Source organism: Clinocottus analis, unplaced genomic scaffold, assembly GCF_023055335.1.
Source record: "Clinocottus analis isolate CAN_PGR_092001 unplaced genomic scaffold, fCliAna1.0.p SCAF_47, whole genome shotgun sequence".
NCBI classification, from domain to species: domain Eukaryota; kingdom Metazoa; phylum Chordata; class Actinopteri; order Perciformes; family Cottidae; genus Clinocottus; species Clinocottus analis.
In genome coordinates this window covers 548,291-563,290 of record NW_027176204.1, presented here as the reverse complement: position 1 = coordinate 563,290, position 15,000 = coordinate 548,291, and the positions used below count along the sequence as shown (strand labels likewise).

At 48.1% G+C, this 15,000-nt stretch overlaps 1 protein-coding gene across 1 annotated transcript in view; it reads left to right on the top strand.

Moving 5' to 3' along the window:
• The window catches only part of pde8a (phosphodiesterase 8A), a 35,466-nt gene extending 20,524 nt beyond the window's left edge, over nucleotides 1–14,942 (top strand). The window contains exons 3-22 of the mRNA XM_068599458.1: nucleotides 2,017–2,207; nucleotides 3,080–3,136; nucleotides 3,300–3,354; nucleotides 3,567–3,655; nucleotides 3,827–3,905; nucleotides 4,198–4,338; nucleotides 4,976–5,064; nucleotides 5,175–5,226; nucleotides 5,318–5,360; nucleotides 7,419–7,496; nucleotides 7,621–7,691; nucleotides 8,394–8,558; nucleotides 10,827–10,875; nucleotides 10,959–11,094; nucleotides 11,172–11,370; nucleotides 12,288–12,505; nucleotides 13,043–13,175; nucleotides 14,007–14,171; nucleotides 14,263–14,392; nucleotides 14,575–14,942. Of these exons, the coding sequence (XP_068455559.1) occupies nucleotides 2,017–2,207; nucleotides 3,080–3,136; nucleotides 3,300–3,354; nucleotides 3,567–3,655; nucleotides 3,827–3,905; nucleotides 4,198–4,338; nucleotides 4,976–5,064; nucleotides 5,175–5,226; nucleotides 5,318–5,360; nucleotides 7,419–7,496; nucleotides 7,621–7,691; nucleotides 8,394–8,558; nucleotides 10,827–10,875; nucleotides 10,959–11,094; nucleotides 11,172–11,370; nucleotides 12,288–12,505; nucleotides 13,043–13,175; nucleotides 14,007–14,171; nucleotides 14,263–14,392; nucleotides 14,575–14,681 (2,247 nt within the window). The 3' untranslated portion in view covers nucleotides 14,682–14,942. The remainder of the gene's footprint in view (nucleotides 1–2,016; nucleotides 2,208–3,079; nucleotides 3,137–3,299; nucleotides 3,355–3,566; nucleotides 3,656–3,826; nucleotides 3,906–4,197; nucleotides 4,339–4,975; nucleotides 5,065–5,174; nucleotides 5,227–5,317; nucleotides 5,361–7,418; nucleotides 7,497–7,620; nucleotides 7,692–8,393; nucleotides 8,559–10,826; nucleotides 10,876–10,958; nucleotides 11,095–11,171; nucleotides 11,371–12,287; nucleotides 12,506–13,042; nucleotides 13,176–14,006; nucleotides 14,172–14,262; nucleotides 14,393–14,574) is intronic.
• The last annotated feature ends 58 nt before the right edge of the window (nucleotides 14,943–15,000 follow it).

Genomic DNA, 15,000 nt, shown 5'->3' with positions numbered 1-15,000 from the left:
GGCAACGAGGCCAAACGTTTGTGACCAAGAACATCCCATAATGAACAATGCACGTTATGGAAGAAGAGCACAGAGGATCCATGGAGCCGTCCAGAGGACATCCTCTGACGTTCAGCTGTGTGAAAGTATTTCATCCTCTCTGCTCTGCGGGAACACTTTTCACTTTTGTGAGAATTATGATATTTGACCTTTTCATGCATTTCACAGACAAAGTCACATCATGGAAATAGTTGTTCGCTGCAGTGCTTACCTGTTTGAAAGCTACCGCTAACCTTGGTGTAGCCATGATGAAGTCAGAGCGTCAGAGGAACAATGCATTCAACGTATTTGAACGCCTCTCTGCTTAATTGTCTGATGCGCTGCCGTGTGACAACGGTAGGAAAGCGAGGTAGAGAGACATCCCCTTCCTGTTTTTGTCACTCACAGCTGATCCTGCCGTCCTCCTCTATGCTGGGCTCACAGGATCTGGCCTCTCTGTTTTCAACAATGAGGTTCTGGAGACGGAGCGATCAGACGCTGCCAGAATGCTGGCAACCCCCCTTTCAGCAACTTAGTTTCCCCCTCTTTCGCTCTTTGTGTCTCTGCTACTTTCTCTGGCTTTTCCATCTGTTTCATTGGAGCGTGAACGACGTGTCCTAACTTAAAAAAACAGCATTTGTGCTGGTCTGGTTGTTGGCCTGTGTGGTCTGACCAGACCCGGTCTCAGCCTTTACGAGCCCTTTCCTCCACCTCTGCGGGAATGTTGACTTTTCTACCAACATCCCAATGCGGAATTCTGATCTGCTTCCCTGTGCGTACCGAACATAGCTGCAGGACTCAGTGCTGATGTATTTATGACCCGGACAGGGAAGCGGTCCTATGGAATATGGTTTGCATTAGCAGCCCTCACAGACGGCTCTGAGCTCCAGGCCTGAAGCTGTGGACTGAAATGAAGCCCATCACCAGACCGAATCAAAAGGACAACTGTCAAAGCAACCGATCCTCTATCCCCTCGTTGTGTGGAGCGTAGGAGATCTATTTCTTACCAACAAAGGCAAGGCTTTGTGTCCTAACTCAATTTTACAGGTATGATGCAAACTCAAGTCTGCAGAACAAACTTTCCCTTCTTTACGTTCCTCCTGCTCCCTGCCAACAGTTGGAGATGACGTCTGTTTGAGAGAGTGACTCATGAGTTGCTCTCAGTGCAGCGCTGCTCCTGGAGGCGGGCCTGGACCCCGCTCCAGTATTTATGCAAGCAAGCGGCTGCATGGAAGCACGCCGGCAGAGAGAGAGAGTTCCTGCCACGGCCTCGTCAGACCGGGGGAGGAGCCGCAGCCGGTCAAGGCCAGCTCGGCTATTTGTGTCATAGATCGCACAATAAAATGTGTGACGCACCAGAGTACGAGCAGAGCCGATCAATCAGGGCCGAGGTCACCGAGCAGCCCTCGCCGAGGCCGATGAGGACGAGCAGCGCCGATGACTTCAGAGCGGATGATGCTCTGCAACACGTTCTGCTGCTTTTCTTACTCCACTGAGTGCAGTTCACTTGTGTTACGTCAGTTTTATTAATCAGATATTAGCCCTGCAGCTCTCAAATGTTTAATCATAGATAATATTTCCATCTCATTTGAAATACTGTGTAGTAAAATGGTGTTGTTGTTTTTTTGTGACACTGTTTCGCTTGATTGAAAGAAGATCTGTGACAGTGGCACAAATCATTTCTGACATCTCATTAAATAAATGAATGTTGATCGTTGACGTGTGAATGACTCGAAACTAATTGTTAGTTTGAGTTTTCACAGCCGTGCTGAGACCCTTCAGTCTTCAGGACTGTGTCTTTAAAACGGTTCCATTGTGTATTCGTCCTCTCTTCAACGACACAACAACCTCCTTGAATAGTTGCTCTCTTCAAAGCACCTTCAAAGTCTTGTAGCAGCGCTATGTTTTGGGGTTTCATAGGATCACATTGCATGAGGCCGCTTGAAAATACAGATTCCTCAGTTGGATGTATGTGCTCAGCCATCTCTCTGTTTGCAGGTACTTTTAGTGTTTGCCAAAGAGGACAGTCAGAGTAATGGCTTCTGCTGGGCCAGCGAGAAGGCCGGCTTCAGGTGCAGCATGGCCCGGACGCCCGAGTCGGCTCTCGAATGCTTCTTGGAGAAGCATCACGACCTCGTCATCATCGACCACAGACATTCCAGACACTTTGAAGCGGAAGCTCTTTGCCGGTAGGCCGCTCTCTTCTCTCCAGCAGGAACAGGTCACTTCTTACATTATTATCTTATGTTAGTGCTGTCTGTCTGAGAGGAGGCTGTGCACCGGCTCCCTGCTGCTGAAGCTCAGCCCAGGAGATGAAGTCACGGCATGTTCGCGTGTCGCGTCTGAACCGAGGGAGTGATCATGTACAAGTGGATGTTTTCATACTAAGCATCCAGACGACCACGGGAGAGATTTCAACAATTCACGACTTTTAACTCTTTTATCCATTTAGTTCAAAGTTTCAACCACTTATCCAACTTTTAGCAAACTATTTGAACCATTTTTCCTCTTTTGCTCACATGGTAACTGCAATAGTTTTCACGCGCTCTCCATCCCATCATCCTGTTGAGCTCCATGATGTGGATTAAAGAAACAGAGGCAATGGGTTGAGCTGCTCCACATTGGTAGAGCGTCCCAGTGGACACACATGTCCCAGTGCCCTCTGCAGCGCGTCACCAGCTTCCATCCACGCTACCTCATGGAGGCGCGTCGATGAGAAAGCAGCCCACACCGCCCGCTATCTTTAGCCTCTCCAAACCAAAAACACATTTACAAACACCCATCTGCCCCGCCCAGCGTGGATGTTAACCCCATTCATTTTGAATGTACACGCACAGGCTGCGATGGGGACTAAAGGTTCTTTATGGCGCTGGCTGGGGAACCACAGGACGAGTGTACACTGCATTCTTTCAGAGGCCTGGGCCTGCTCGCGGAGCTGCACCGCTGGGCTCTGCCTGCCGGGGAGAATCGGAGCGTGAAAAAATGAAAAATACATTGATTTCATGCCATGGGCTTTCCACCGGCTGCTCGCTGGCTAAAAGGCTCCTCTGTTTGCACCCAGGTCCCTCAGAGCGCTCAGCGCTGCAGAAAACACTGTGATAGTCGCCGTTGTGAAAAGGTACGTACAACTCGCTGACCCTCCTCTCCTGGTCCTCTCCCGCTGTGTCTGCAAGTCAGAATGAGGTATTCTCACTCAGCAGACTCTCATGTTCTCTAAACACGTGTGTGTCATCACGTGTGTCATCATGTTTGGGTGCTAACATGTGTTTTCTCTTCTTCAGGCCAGACAGAGAGGAAGCCTCTGTGATGCCACTGATCAATGCCGGCTTTAATCGGGTGAGCGACATTGTGTGTGTGTGTGTGTGTGTGTGTGTGTGTGTGCCCTGCTGTCTCACTGTACGGACCACAGGTGTGCATCCTCTCTGTTTGCTCAGGTGAGCATGGCTACCTGTGGCGTCAGCAGCACGAGAACGTTCCTGTGATGTTTCTCACATGTTCCATTGAAACGGTTTTGTTTCCTTTGACTGATCGTTGCCCTCTGACCTCAGAGGTTTGTGGAGAACGCCAACACGATGGCGTGCTACAACGAGCTGCTGCTGCTGGAGCACGGAGAGGTGCGGGCGCAGTTCAAGCTCAGGTGAGTCATGTCGTAGTGATCACTTGGAGCCAGGAGTCTCTGCTTTTAACCATTCAACTATGATGCCAATTTGAACTCTTTCTTTACAAATGTGTATAAATGGAGGTGAGACACTGCCTGCTGCAGATGGTAACAACACTTCTTCTCCTGTTGTTTCTTCACCTGCACCAGGGCTGGACATGCTATTTTCACTGCTCTCGAACAAAGCCAAGAGGCCATCGAGATCACTTCTGAAGATCAAGTCATTCAGGTGGGCTTCAGTTCATCCCTCTCCTCCTCCCTCCTCTGCTGCTCCAGAGTCTGCTCATGTCTTGTGATCCAGATCTTTGTGGTGATGACTGAGCTCTCTGTCTGTCTGAATGACTCCTATTGTTGCCATTGAGTCGCGTTTAATAATTTACCATGAAATGTGTTTTACGAAACAAGCAACGAATGCGTCAGCTTCCCTAAATTGTTTTGTTGGGCTCATGGTTCATGGAACGCCACCTAAACCGTGTCTGAACTCTGAGTTTCATAACCCTGAGCTCTGCCCCCTCCTGCAGTATGTGAACCCTGCCTACGAGTCCGTCATGGGCTACCAACAAGGAGAGCTCATCGGGAAGGAAACAATAGAAGTGCCTACAAGTGAGAAGAATAAGCCTGATCTCCTTGAAACGATAAACTCCTGCATACGGAAAGGAAAGGTAAAATGCATTGGTCAAACCTCTACAATATACATTCCAGCACAAACACAATGTTCAGATGAATCAGTTCAACAGAAAATCAGTGACCAGCTTCCCTTGATGATGACATGAAGACTATCGCATCACGAGCAGGTCTGCAGACATCGGCCCCTGCCTTTGTGTCCGTGCGTGCATGTGCATGCACGCATGCGTACATGCACATGCATGCATGTGCACGTACGCATGCGTGCTGTAAGTCTTCCCCGCCGGCCTCCAGCAGCTCTGTTTCATGTGCATCAGAGCAGCTGATGGCGGCGCAGTAAGCTCACTACACAGAGAGCGAAGGTCAGCCTCAGTCAGGAGGACGGCGGGACGTCTTTTCAAGCGGTCTAGCGGGGGGGGGGGGCTCGCGGTGGGGGGGGGGGGGGGCTCATGGTGAGGGGGGGGGCATGAAACGAGCCCTCACCCTGTCCATTGAAGCACTAGGATGACCCACAACACTGCGTGCTGCACCGGTCCACGCCACGTTCCACACATGTTCTCATGCTCATGATATGTTCTCAGTTATGATGATGGCTTCTTTACCTTCTCTACCTTTGCCTCTTTACCTGCGTCGGCACGTTCATTCCCTCCCTCGGCTCTTCCTGTGACGTTCCAGGAGTGGCATGGGATTTATTATGCCAAAAAGAAGAATGGAGACAGCATTCAGCAAAATGTGAAGATCACACCTGTAATCGGGCAGGGAGGGTGAGACAGGATCTTTCAGTCTCGAGAACATTCAAAGGAACTGAATAACCACGCTGGATGATGGTCATGGGAGGCCTTTTTTACAAATGTGTGTTTTCTTTCATTCACAGAAAAATCAGACACTATGTGTCTATCAACAGGCCTTTAAATGATAATAATAAGGTGAGCCGCGTTTACGCCTTTGCTAATGTAATAATGCATGAAAGCAGCTTCCTGGCCATCTCATCCGTGTGCTTCTCTTCTGTCCATGCAGAGCGATAAATTCACTGAATGTGTGCAGGCAGAGTCTCAGACAGGTAAGACCCACCTGGAAAACATCTCTCCTCTGTATTAGCATAGCGATAAAGGGCTTTATTCTGCTAAAGTCTCTCTGCTGGACCGCTGGCAGCATTAGTGATGGAAGTTGTGATCTGCCACGAGGTTGAGGGCCAGCAGTGTGTGTGTCATTAGGAAGCACGGCATCGGTTCCACTTTCATACAGACGATACACTCATTGAGCTGATCAGATATCTGTAAGATGTTTTGAACAGTAAAGGGGAGACACATTTGGGAACCTGAGCTTTGGGAATATGTCAGAAAATGCCAGGCGCCATGCCAGAACCCATGGTTCTCTTTACTCGTGACCCGGCCGGCGTTATCAAGCTCACAAACACCTCAAAAGAAATGAATTCAGGCTTTTGTTACCTCCACATTGTTCTTTCCTCTCAAGTGGGCGGTTGGTCCTCCTGCGTCGTGGTGGCGAGCGTGACCGTGCTGTATGGTGTCACAGCTCAGTATGTCTGATGCCCCCCTCTGATTAACTCATTAATTAACTGATTAATCACATGACTTTTCTGCGATTAATCGCGATTAATCTCATTATGCGCCAAATTCAATATGAAGTAGAAACTAGGGTATTGCAGCTTTTATTTTAAAGTAATGTTACCAGAACAATATAACAGCACTCTGGAGCAACAACAAGTTAACATACATACATATATAGTTTATACATCTGTTTTATTTATTATGAACAGGTACTGTTCAGTAGTAAGGGTCCCTGTGAGGGACAAACCACTCCTTCTTTGGTCCATGTTCAGTAGTAAGGGTCCCTGTGAGGGACAAACCACTCCTTCTTTGGTCCATGTTCAGTCTGTTTCTTACCTTAAAGATGTTAAAGACCAGCAGTTGATTCACTTTCTACAAAAGCAATAAGTGCTTTTCATGTTTCAGTTCAGTTTTTCTTCCTCGTTGGTAAAAGTCTGTGTTGTCTTGAACAAGTGACCTGACGTCTGGTTGAAGAGGTGGAGGTGTGAAGGACAGCTGACAGGTATCAGCAGCAGCTTTGAGCATCAATGTTCAGTCCTCTGAGCTGCAGAGCTGCTGCTGACGCTCGTGAAGCTTTGAGAGGCGACTCGTGGTGCTGGTTGAGGACAGAAACTACAGAACAACACGAGCTTTCACGTCCGGCTCAAGTCTGCAAATAGTCCGGTAATAATACGGAAGCCTGAGGACGGAACTAAAAAGATCGCCTTCAAAGTAAAAGCCCCCAAAAAATACAAAAAATGAAATAAAAAATGCAGTTAAGGCATGATCAAATAATCAACACCGTTAATCGATTGAAAGGTTAACGCAATATTAACGCGTTTACTTGCCCAGACCTACTAAAAATGTATTCAAAGCTTTCTTTTTCTTTTCTTTGATCTTTCAAAGTCACAAGCATGTTTCAGTTATTTTCTTTCTTAATTTCCTTCTTTGAGTCTTAAGTGTGTTTTATCACATTTACTGGATTTAGAAAGGACAATGTACCATCCATGTATGTTGTTTGAATATTATTGAAATGCACATGATGTCAGATGAAGAAACAAAGAAACACTTCCTGCCGGTTTCTGAGTCTTTCTACTACTTTACACTTTGTCCCACAAAAACTAAACGCAGCTGACGAGCCGCTCAGCAGCGACTGAGAGATGTCGTTCTCGTTCCTCTCACAACGTCAGACTCGCTGTGGACAGACAGAGAGATGCATCGTAACTCACTCACCATGCACGACTCTCCTGCTGGAGAACATGACACCAGCCTGGTCCTTTATAGGACAGGTCTCACATACGATGGATATCACAGCTCCTATGTTGTGTCTATGGACTTGTGAGGTTGACGTGACAATAGCTAGTAGCTTTGCACTGGAGAATGCTTATAATGATTAAAATGATTAATTATTAGACATCTACCAGATTCAAATCTCCTCATGAAACTAGTGAACACCGACAGAACGAGTCGTGTGAATAGATTGAGAACCAGCTCTTTCGTTCTGGTTGGGCGGATTCATCCTGAGCCATAAGTGTGTTGCCTGATCATGTAAAGCTGTTTTATTTCCCCAGACGTCCAATCCAGTAAGCACAAAGACCGGAGGAAAGGCTCTCTGGACGTGAGATCCACGACTTCTCGAGGGAGCGATGGTGAGAGAGAGGATGGAAACTCTGTCAGCGATGAAACTTCCAGCTGTCTTTTTGCACCGAGTGTTGATTGGATGCACATGCAAACACACTCGTGGAGTTAAAACTTTGCTGTCCTTCCTGCCAGGGAGCACACAGCGAAGGCACTCCTCCATGGCCCGCATCCACTCCATGACGATCGAAGCTCCCATCACCAAGGTGCGCTCCCGTGACCCCCTGCGGCCCATCATATGATGAGCACTGTGTACTGAAGCTCTGCATCTCATGACTGAACTCTGGGTGATCAAGCTGCCGCTAACGCCGAGAGCGCTTCTTGTACAGCAGCGAGCATCAAAGGCTGGAGGCCACGCAGGCCACGTCAAGTGAGACGGGCTGATTAAATGCCACATTTCATGCTGAACACAGGGAAGCGTGTAACACCAGGATGACCTGCTGCTGCAGCGCTCCATCCTCTGCAGCTGGAGAGTCAGAGCACGTCTCCAGGTCACATGACCCAGCTCCCTGTGGGTCATGTGACCGAGTAGTCATCTACTGCATCAGAGCAGTGTGTGTGTGTGTGTGTGTGTGTGTGTGTGTGTGTATTTCCTGAACATCACACTACTGGGTTTTTTTTTTTTTCTTTTAGAAATAGGATTTTTATTAAAGTTAAAGTATATATATATATATATATATATATATATATATATATATATATATATATATATATATATATATATATATATATATATATATATATATTTGAAACCTGAATTGTCTGTATATGTTACGTAATCAGAATTCATTTATTTCCTTCTGGTCCAGTAAAAGTCTTGTTTTACATACTATTTGTTTTCTTTTTGCTGTTATTGTAGTTGTTGTTTTCAAAATGCTTTACAAATAAACACCACCTTACTTACCCAGGTCATAAACATCATCAATGCAGCGCAGGAGAGCAGTCCCATGCCCGTGGCGGAGGCCTTGGATCGGGTGCTGGAGATCCTGAGGACGACCGAGCTCTACTCCCCACAGCTGGGCACCAAGGACGAGGACCCCCACACCAACGACCTGGTGGGGGGGCTGATGACGGTAAGCGGCGCCTCGCGCAGCGCCGGGTCCAAACACCGGCACCAAACACCCTCACGGCTTCCTCCTGCTACCAGTGAGTGGACGCCCACGCGTCACACTGAGAACGTGCACGGCGGCGCTCGTGCGCGGCGGAGTCCGTGATGTCGTGTTGGATGAAAGACACGGAGTCAGGGGCGTCTGCGACGTTTGTTTTCGTGAGGGTCTCTGTTCATATTGGGGCAAGGGAGGGAGAGACTAACAGACAGCAGCGGTGAAGCACAGAAGGAGAAAGAGTGCCAAGTTGGCAGTCTTGGCAACAACCCCAGAGGAAGTGTTAGATTGTCCTTTGTGCTCCTGTAGGCTGCAGAGGAAAGCCTCCCCGCCCTCTCTCTCTGCACACATGCACTTCTTCCTCTTGACTCCACAGGCCTGGAAACATCCTGTTCTTTGGATCAGATGAATACGCAAGGCTTTACTTCTACATGTCCTCTCTGGATACACAGAAAGATTTGTTCTGCATCAGTGATGAAGGCCAGTGAAGCCAGAACACCCCCAGGCTTGATTATCTGTGTGCCATCGTATTGTTCATGAGGGTCCCTGGTTGTATTTGTGTGTGTTTGTTAGCTCAGAGGAGGCAGTAAACATCAAGAGAAGAGCTGTCCTCTTTCTGGGGACAAAGTCTTCAAACAACCAGCGTGGCCAGAGGCAGCGCCACCACGAGACAATGCTGGGGTCAAAGGTCAAAGATGAGCCTCTTCCTTTTTCACTATACATACATACATACATACATACATATATATATATATATATATATATATATATATATATATATATATATATATATATATATATATATATATATATATATGTATATATATATATATATGTGTGTGTGTAGGATTCAGAACTGCTGCTGCAGTGGTTGTTTTCACTTACATAAAACGTGACACTAGCTCTGTGAGCTACATGCTACTGTCAACATACTCACTGCAGTGACTGACGTGGCTAACAGGATAGCATGCTGATGTTTAGAAGTATATCGTTTGTGTTCTGTTCACCGTCCTACTTTAGCATGCTAACATGTTAGCCCTAAACACAAAGATGATGGCAATGTTGGTAGTTTTGCAGCTAACTGTATGTTACCTGACAAGGGTCCAGACTCCAGAGGGAGGGTGAAGGGTTCAGTCTCCAGATCTCACGTTCAGATAGTTCACTCTAATCCACGAGCGTCAACCTCCAGTAGTTTATTATCTACAGCTGCCAGACCCGGATCTTATACGTTGAACCACGGGGAAGTCTTTGATTGTGTTTGTGACAAAGTGTTACCCCAGTGAGGAGATAAGATCATCATTTATTGTCCCTCAGTGGGGAAGTTACAGGATTACATTGAGCCCCATGTGCTCCCACAGCGTGCAGCGCTGCCCAGAGGAAGGAATACACTGCTGTGGATTATCTGACACGTGAACATGAATTACCACGGCGTCATTTCTGACACAACTACTGCAGGTCATGAAGGTGGTAAAGATGTTCTCCACTGCATGTTGGTTCTCAATAAGCTGGCTCGTGCCTCCTCTCCTCTGAGCCCTGTGATGTCATATTGTGTCACAGCTCACTCATGAAAGTGTTTATCAGATCTGGATTCAGTCAAAATGCTTTTCCTTTCATTGACGTTGTTCACTTTGCTGGTCAGATCATTGACCTGGATCCAGGTTTTTAGTGGAATATGAACCTTGATCTGTCCAATAATACTTGTGCCTTGAGGGGTTCAAAAGGTCTATATTTATGATATAATATTATTACCTGATCGAGGAGTCATTTGTCTGGTCTTGTGGGTCCGTTAGATGTCCGTGATGGTTGAACGTGTGCGTGCCTGCTTGCAGTCTTGACCCTGTGAAGCTTCATTCTGCTGTCAGAGCAAATGTCTCACAGCATCCAAACAACAACCGTCCAAATGGATTTTGAAGGCCGTTGCAGTTTGTCGACGTGAGGCTGTTGCGGTGAGCCGGGTCGTCCTTCATTTAGAGGATCGGCGGTTCGATCCCCGGCCCTCTAGCGAGGGTCAATGTGTCCTTGACACCCTAACCTTGCTCCCGTCGCTGCGACTATGAAAGTGTGAAGGTTCTGGTGTCCTTCATGGCAGCTCCTCTCATCGGCGCGTGAATGATTCTCATGTGAAGCGTCTTTAAGTCTTCGCTTCATAAATTCAACCCATCATCATTGTTATTATGATGCTGTTCACACTCCTGGTGAGCCAGTGTTTGTTGACATGTTCTGTCTTCTCCTCTCCAGGATGGGTTACGCAGACTGTCAGGAAATGAATACATCTTGGCCACAAAACGTGAGTTGCATGAAGCAGCCGGGGCGCTACGTCCTCGTCCCTTTACCTGGAGCCTTTACCTGAGTGTCTTGGTTTGCTCACAGAGGCCCACCATCTCCCCAGTCACCTGACAACTCCTCTGTCTCTGAATGACATCCCCCCTCGTATCGCCGAGACCATGGAAAATGAGGACTCGTGGGATTTTGACATCGTCAACTTGGAGGCTGCGACCATGAAACGGTGAGCTGCCGCAGACGCCGCGGCGCCAGAGAATCATTGGGATGAGAGTTGCTGTTAAACGGCTGATCCTCCTGCAGGCCGTTGACTTACTTAGGCATGAAGATCTTCTCCCGGTTTGGGGTCTGCGAGTTCCTGAGCTGCCCTGAGGCCACGCTGCGCTCCTGGCTGCAGGTGGTTGAAGCTAACTACCACTCCAGTAACTCCTACCACAACTCCTCTCATGCGGCGGACGTCCTGCACGCCACGGCGTACTTCCTGGGCAAGGAGAGGGTCAAGGTAAAGTAACACCACAAAAGGTTTAACGTTTGCTGTCATAACGTTGCTGCTGGTCGACAGCTCGACGACCAGGATGCCAGAATAAGTTCCAGTGTATGAAATGTGTAATAACTTATTATTGCACCCATTATTAGCCTTTGAAAAGGTTTATTGAATGAAATACATGAATGCAGTGTCATTGTTTGGTAAGCACAAATGCACTTATATACAGCTCTTTTGTTTTTTACCTCAATGTGTTGAGTGCTGTTCACACAACTCAAAAGAGTATTTCCTGCTGAACCTCTGATCGCTGTCTGATCTGAGAGGAAGACGAGGTGTCTGGATGTGAAGCTGCACGGATGCTCCTGTGAGGGAACTGTGGACACAAACACCTGCAGGATCTGTTTGTTGGGATGTTCTCGTATCGAACGCAGCTCTGGGCTCAGTCCGGAGGTCAGGCGTCCCGTCTGAGCCGGCGTTGTCCCAGAGTTTGCTTGCAGCCAGTGAGAACTAAGCTGATTACAAACTGTGGACTTCATTGGCTGAACCAGTGAAGTGACATCAGGTTAACGATTCCCTGGAGATGTACAGACACGTCTGCTATGTTGCTGTTTCATCCATTCTAAAAACTGTTTCTGTTAATATTCAAGTCAATATTTTAGAAGTATTGGTCAAACCAGCTGTGATGTTGACGTGTGTGTAGCTCGGGGTCACCTGGAGATGCAGGTACATGAAGGTGAACGTTAACTGTTATTATCTTGATTATGAATCACATCTGCCTTTCACAAGGTAGAGCTACTTCCTGGTTTAACCTGCAGGCTAGACAGGAAACACGTGAACGAGAAGTGTGTGTGTGTGTGTGTGTGTGTGTGTGTGTATTATATTTATACCCGACTTTCCTTTAATTGCCCAACAATTGGTCCAATCTGCCCCAACAGCAAAGCCTGGATCCCGTGGACGAGGTGGCCGCCCTGATTGCTGCCACTGTGCACGACGTGGACCACCCGGGACGCACCAACAGCTTCCTGTGCAACGCAGGAAGCGAGCTGGCCATCCTCTACAACGACACGGCGGTGCTGGAGAGCCACCACGCGGCGCTGGCCTTCCAGATCACCACCAGAGACGACAAGTGTAACATCTTCAAGAACATCGAAAGGTGATTCCCGACACGAGGAGGAGGAGTTCACGCGGTCCAAACACTGAACAGTCTTCTGAGCTGGAGGAGTAAACCCTCAAAGACCTCACAGAGTCTCCTCCAACCGTCAAGAGATGGACCAACAGTCTGTTTTGGGCTGAACTATTTCTTTCATTTATTTCAAAATAGATGATTTTTTTTACTTTTGTGTCTAATCGCAGACATTTCTGGCGAACTCGGCTACTGTCGAAGGAATAATTGTCTCTACATAAGATAGAGAGGATTAATATTGTCTGTGTTAAAGTTAGTTTCTCCAGAGCGGTGCAGACACCATCAGGGAGCAGGAGGAGAGCGTCTGTGCAGATGAAAGCAGTCGCGTGTGTCCACAGCAGCAGAGTATTAATGTGTTTTGAGTCCCAGAGCAGAGGAACTGACATGTGCTGGTGGGGGGGGGGGGACAAAGCACCCATTCATCCATTCATCGGCGCTGTCGCTGCAGTCAGACGGTTCACACGGCGCTCCGTGCTCTGTCTCACCCACTGTCCTCTCTCTCTGAAGGAATGAATATCGGACGCTGCGGCAGGCCGTCATCGACATGGTGCTCGCCACCGAGATGACCAAACACTTCGAACACGTCAACAAGTTTGTCAACAGCATAAACAAGCCGCTGGCCGCTCTGGAGGAGAACGGGGTGAGATCAACACTTTCTGAATGTGTTCATATTCCACAGCTGTGGAGAAATAGTAGTTCTAATTTTGGTATCTTCTTTTTATAGATAAGTGTTGTGTGTCAGAGCAGGAGGGAGACAGAGATGAACACAGTGATTGTGATCTGCTTGTGTGCAGGGCAGTAGAACAATAGAGATGGGGATGGGCTCCAGTCCCTTGTGGCCTCTGATATCTTTGTGTGGAGAAAATTTTGCAACTTGGTTCCATCTTTCTCGTCCGTGTGAGGAATTCTCAACACAGACATTTAAAAGTTGTCTTTCCCTTTTCAGGGCAGCAATGAACCGAATAAACGACGTGTCGACAATCTCTGTGTCCTGAACAAAGACACTTTCAGAACATTACGTGTTCGATGTAAATTGTAATGGAGTTTCAGTTCAGTTGATCAAAAACAAGCTCTTCGGCTTTGTGTTCGCGTTCATTCAGTGAACCTCGAGACTCTGAAACAACCTCGGGCTGAAATGAACCGTCTGTACTTCAGCTGAACATAATTGTCAGTGAGTTAAATCTGGAAGCGTCCAGGCGGCGGCGCGTCATGTGACTGCAGGAGCTCGCTGCTCTTTTGCATGTCAGTGTTGGGGAGAGCAGACTGACTCCTTACAGGAAACCTTCATCAGCTGTCGGGCCATATTTCAACTTCCCGGTTTGGTTCATGTACAGACAGTCAGTTATTTTTAAAGCGGTGCAGCTGCTGTGTGCTATAAGGAGCTGTGTATTGCCACTAATGAGTGGAGCTTCAGTTCTCATTGGGCTCACAGTCTGCATCTATTTGTTTTGCTTTGTGTTTGTTTTTTAAGGGAAACAATGATGAGGAATCTGCCAAAAGCATCCTGACGTCCCCTGAGAATCGCATCCTGGTCAAGCGCATGCTGATCAAGTGCGCGGACATCTCCAACCCCTGCAGGCCTCAGGAGCTCTGCATAGAATGGGCCGGACGCATCTCAGAGGAGTATTTTGCTCAGGTAATTACAAGGAGACCACTCCAGTGCTCACGGCGGGGAGCTGTACGTTCACTGTGCGTGATGATGATTTGTGCTGTCGTCTCTGCTGCAGACGGACGAGGAGAAGAGACAAGCTCTGCCAGTGGTCATGCCGGTGTTTGACAGAAACACGTGTAGCATCCCAAAGTCCCAGATTTCCTTCATAGACTACTTCATAACCGACATGTTTGATGCATGGGACGGTAAGACTGCACAGCATGATGCGACACTCGAGATACACACTGCATTACACACAGTATTGTATATTGAGACCCGTGTAGCACAAACAAACACACGAATAATGCACAACGGACTGTTAAGGAAACTTCTAAAGGAATAACAAACTGTCAAATCTGATATTGAACTTCTTTGGGTGTCTCTCCAGCTTTCGCAGACCTCCCCAATCTCATGCAGCACTTGGACAACAACTTCAAGTACTGGAAAGGCCTCGACGACAGGAAGCTGCACAGCCTGCGGCCGCCGGCCGAGTAGAGCCTGCAGTCAGCCGGGGCCTCCTCTCTCCTGATGGCCATGAGGCCTCCTCTCTCCTGATGGCCAGGAGGCCTCCTCTCTCCTGATGGCCAGGAGGCCTCCTCTCTCCTGATGGCCAGGAGGCCTCCTCTCTCCTGATGGCCAGGAGGCCTCCTCTCTCCTGATGGCCAAGAGGCCTCCTCTCTCCTGATGGCCAGGAGGCCTCCTCTCTCCTGATGGCCATGAGGCCTCCTCTCTCCTGATGGCCATGAGGCCTCCTCTCTCCTGATGGCCAAGAGGCCTCCTCTCTCCTGATGGCCAGGAGGCCTCCTCTCTCCTG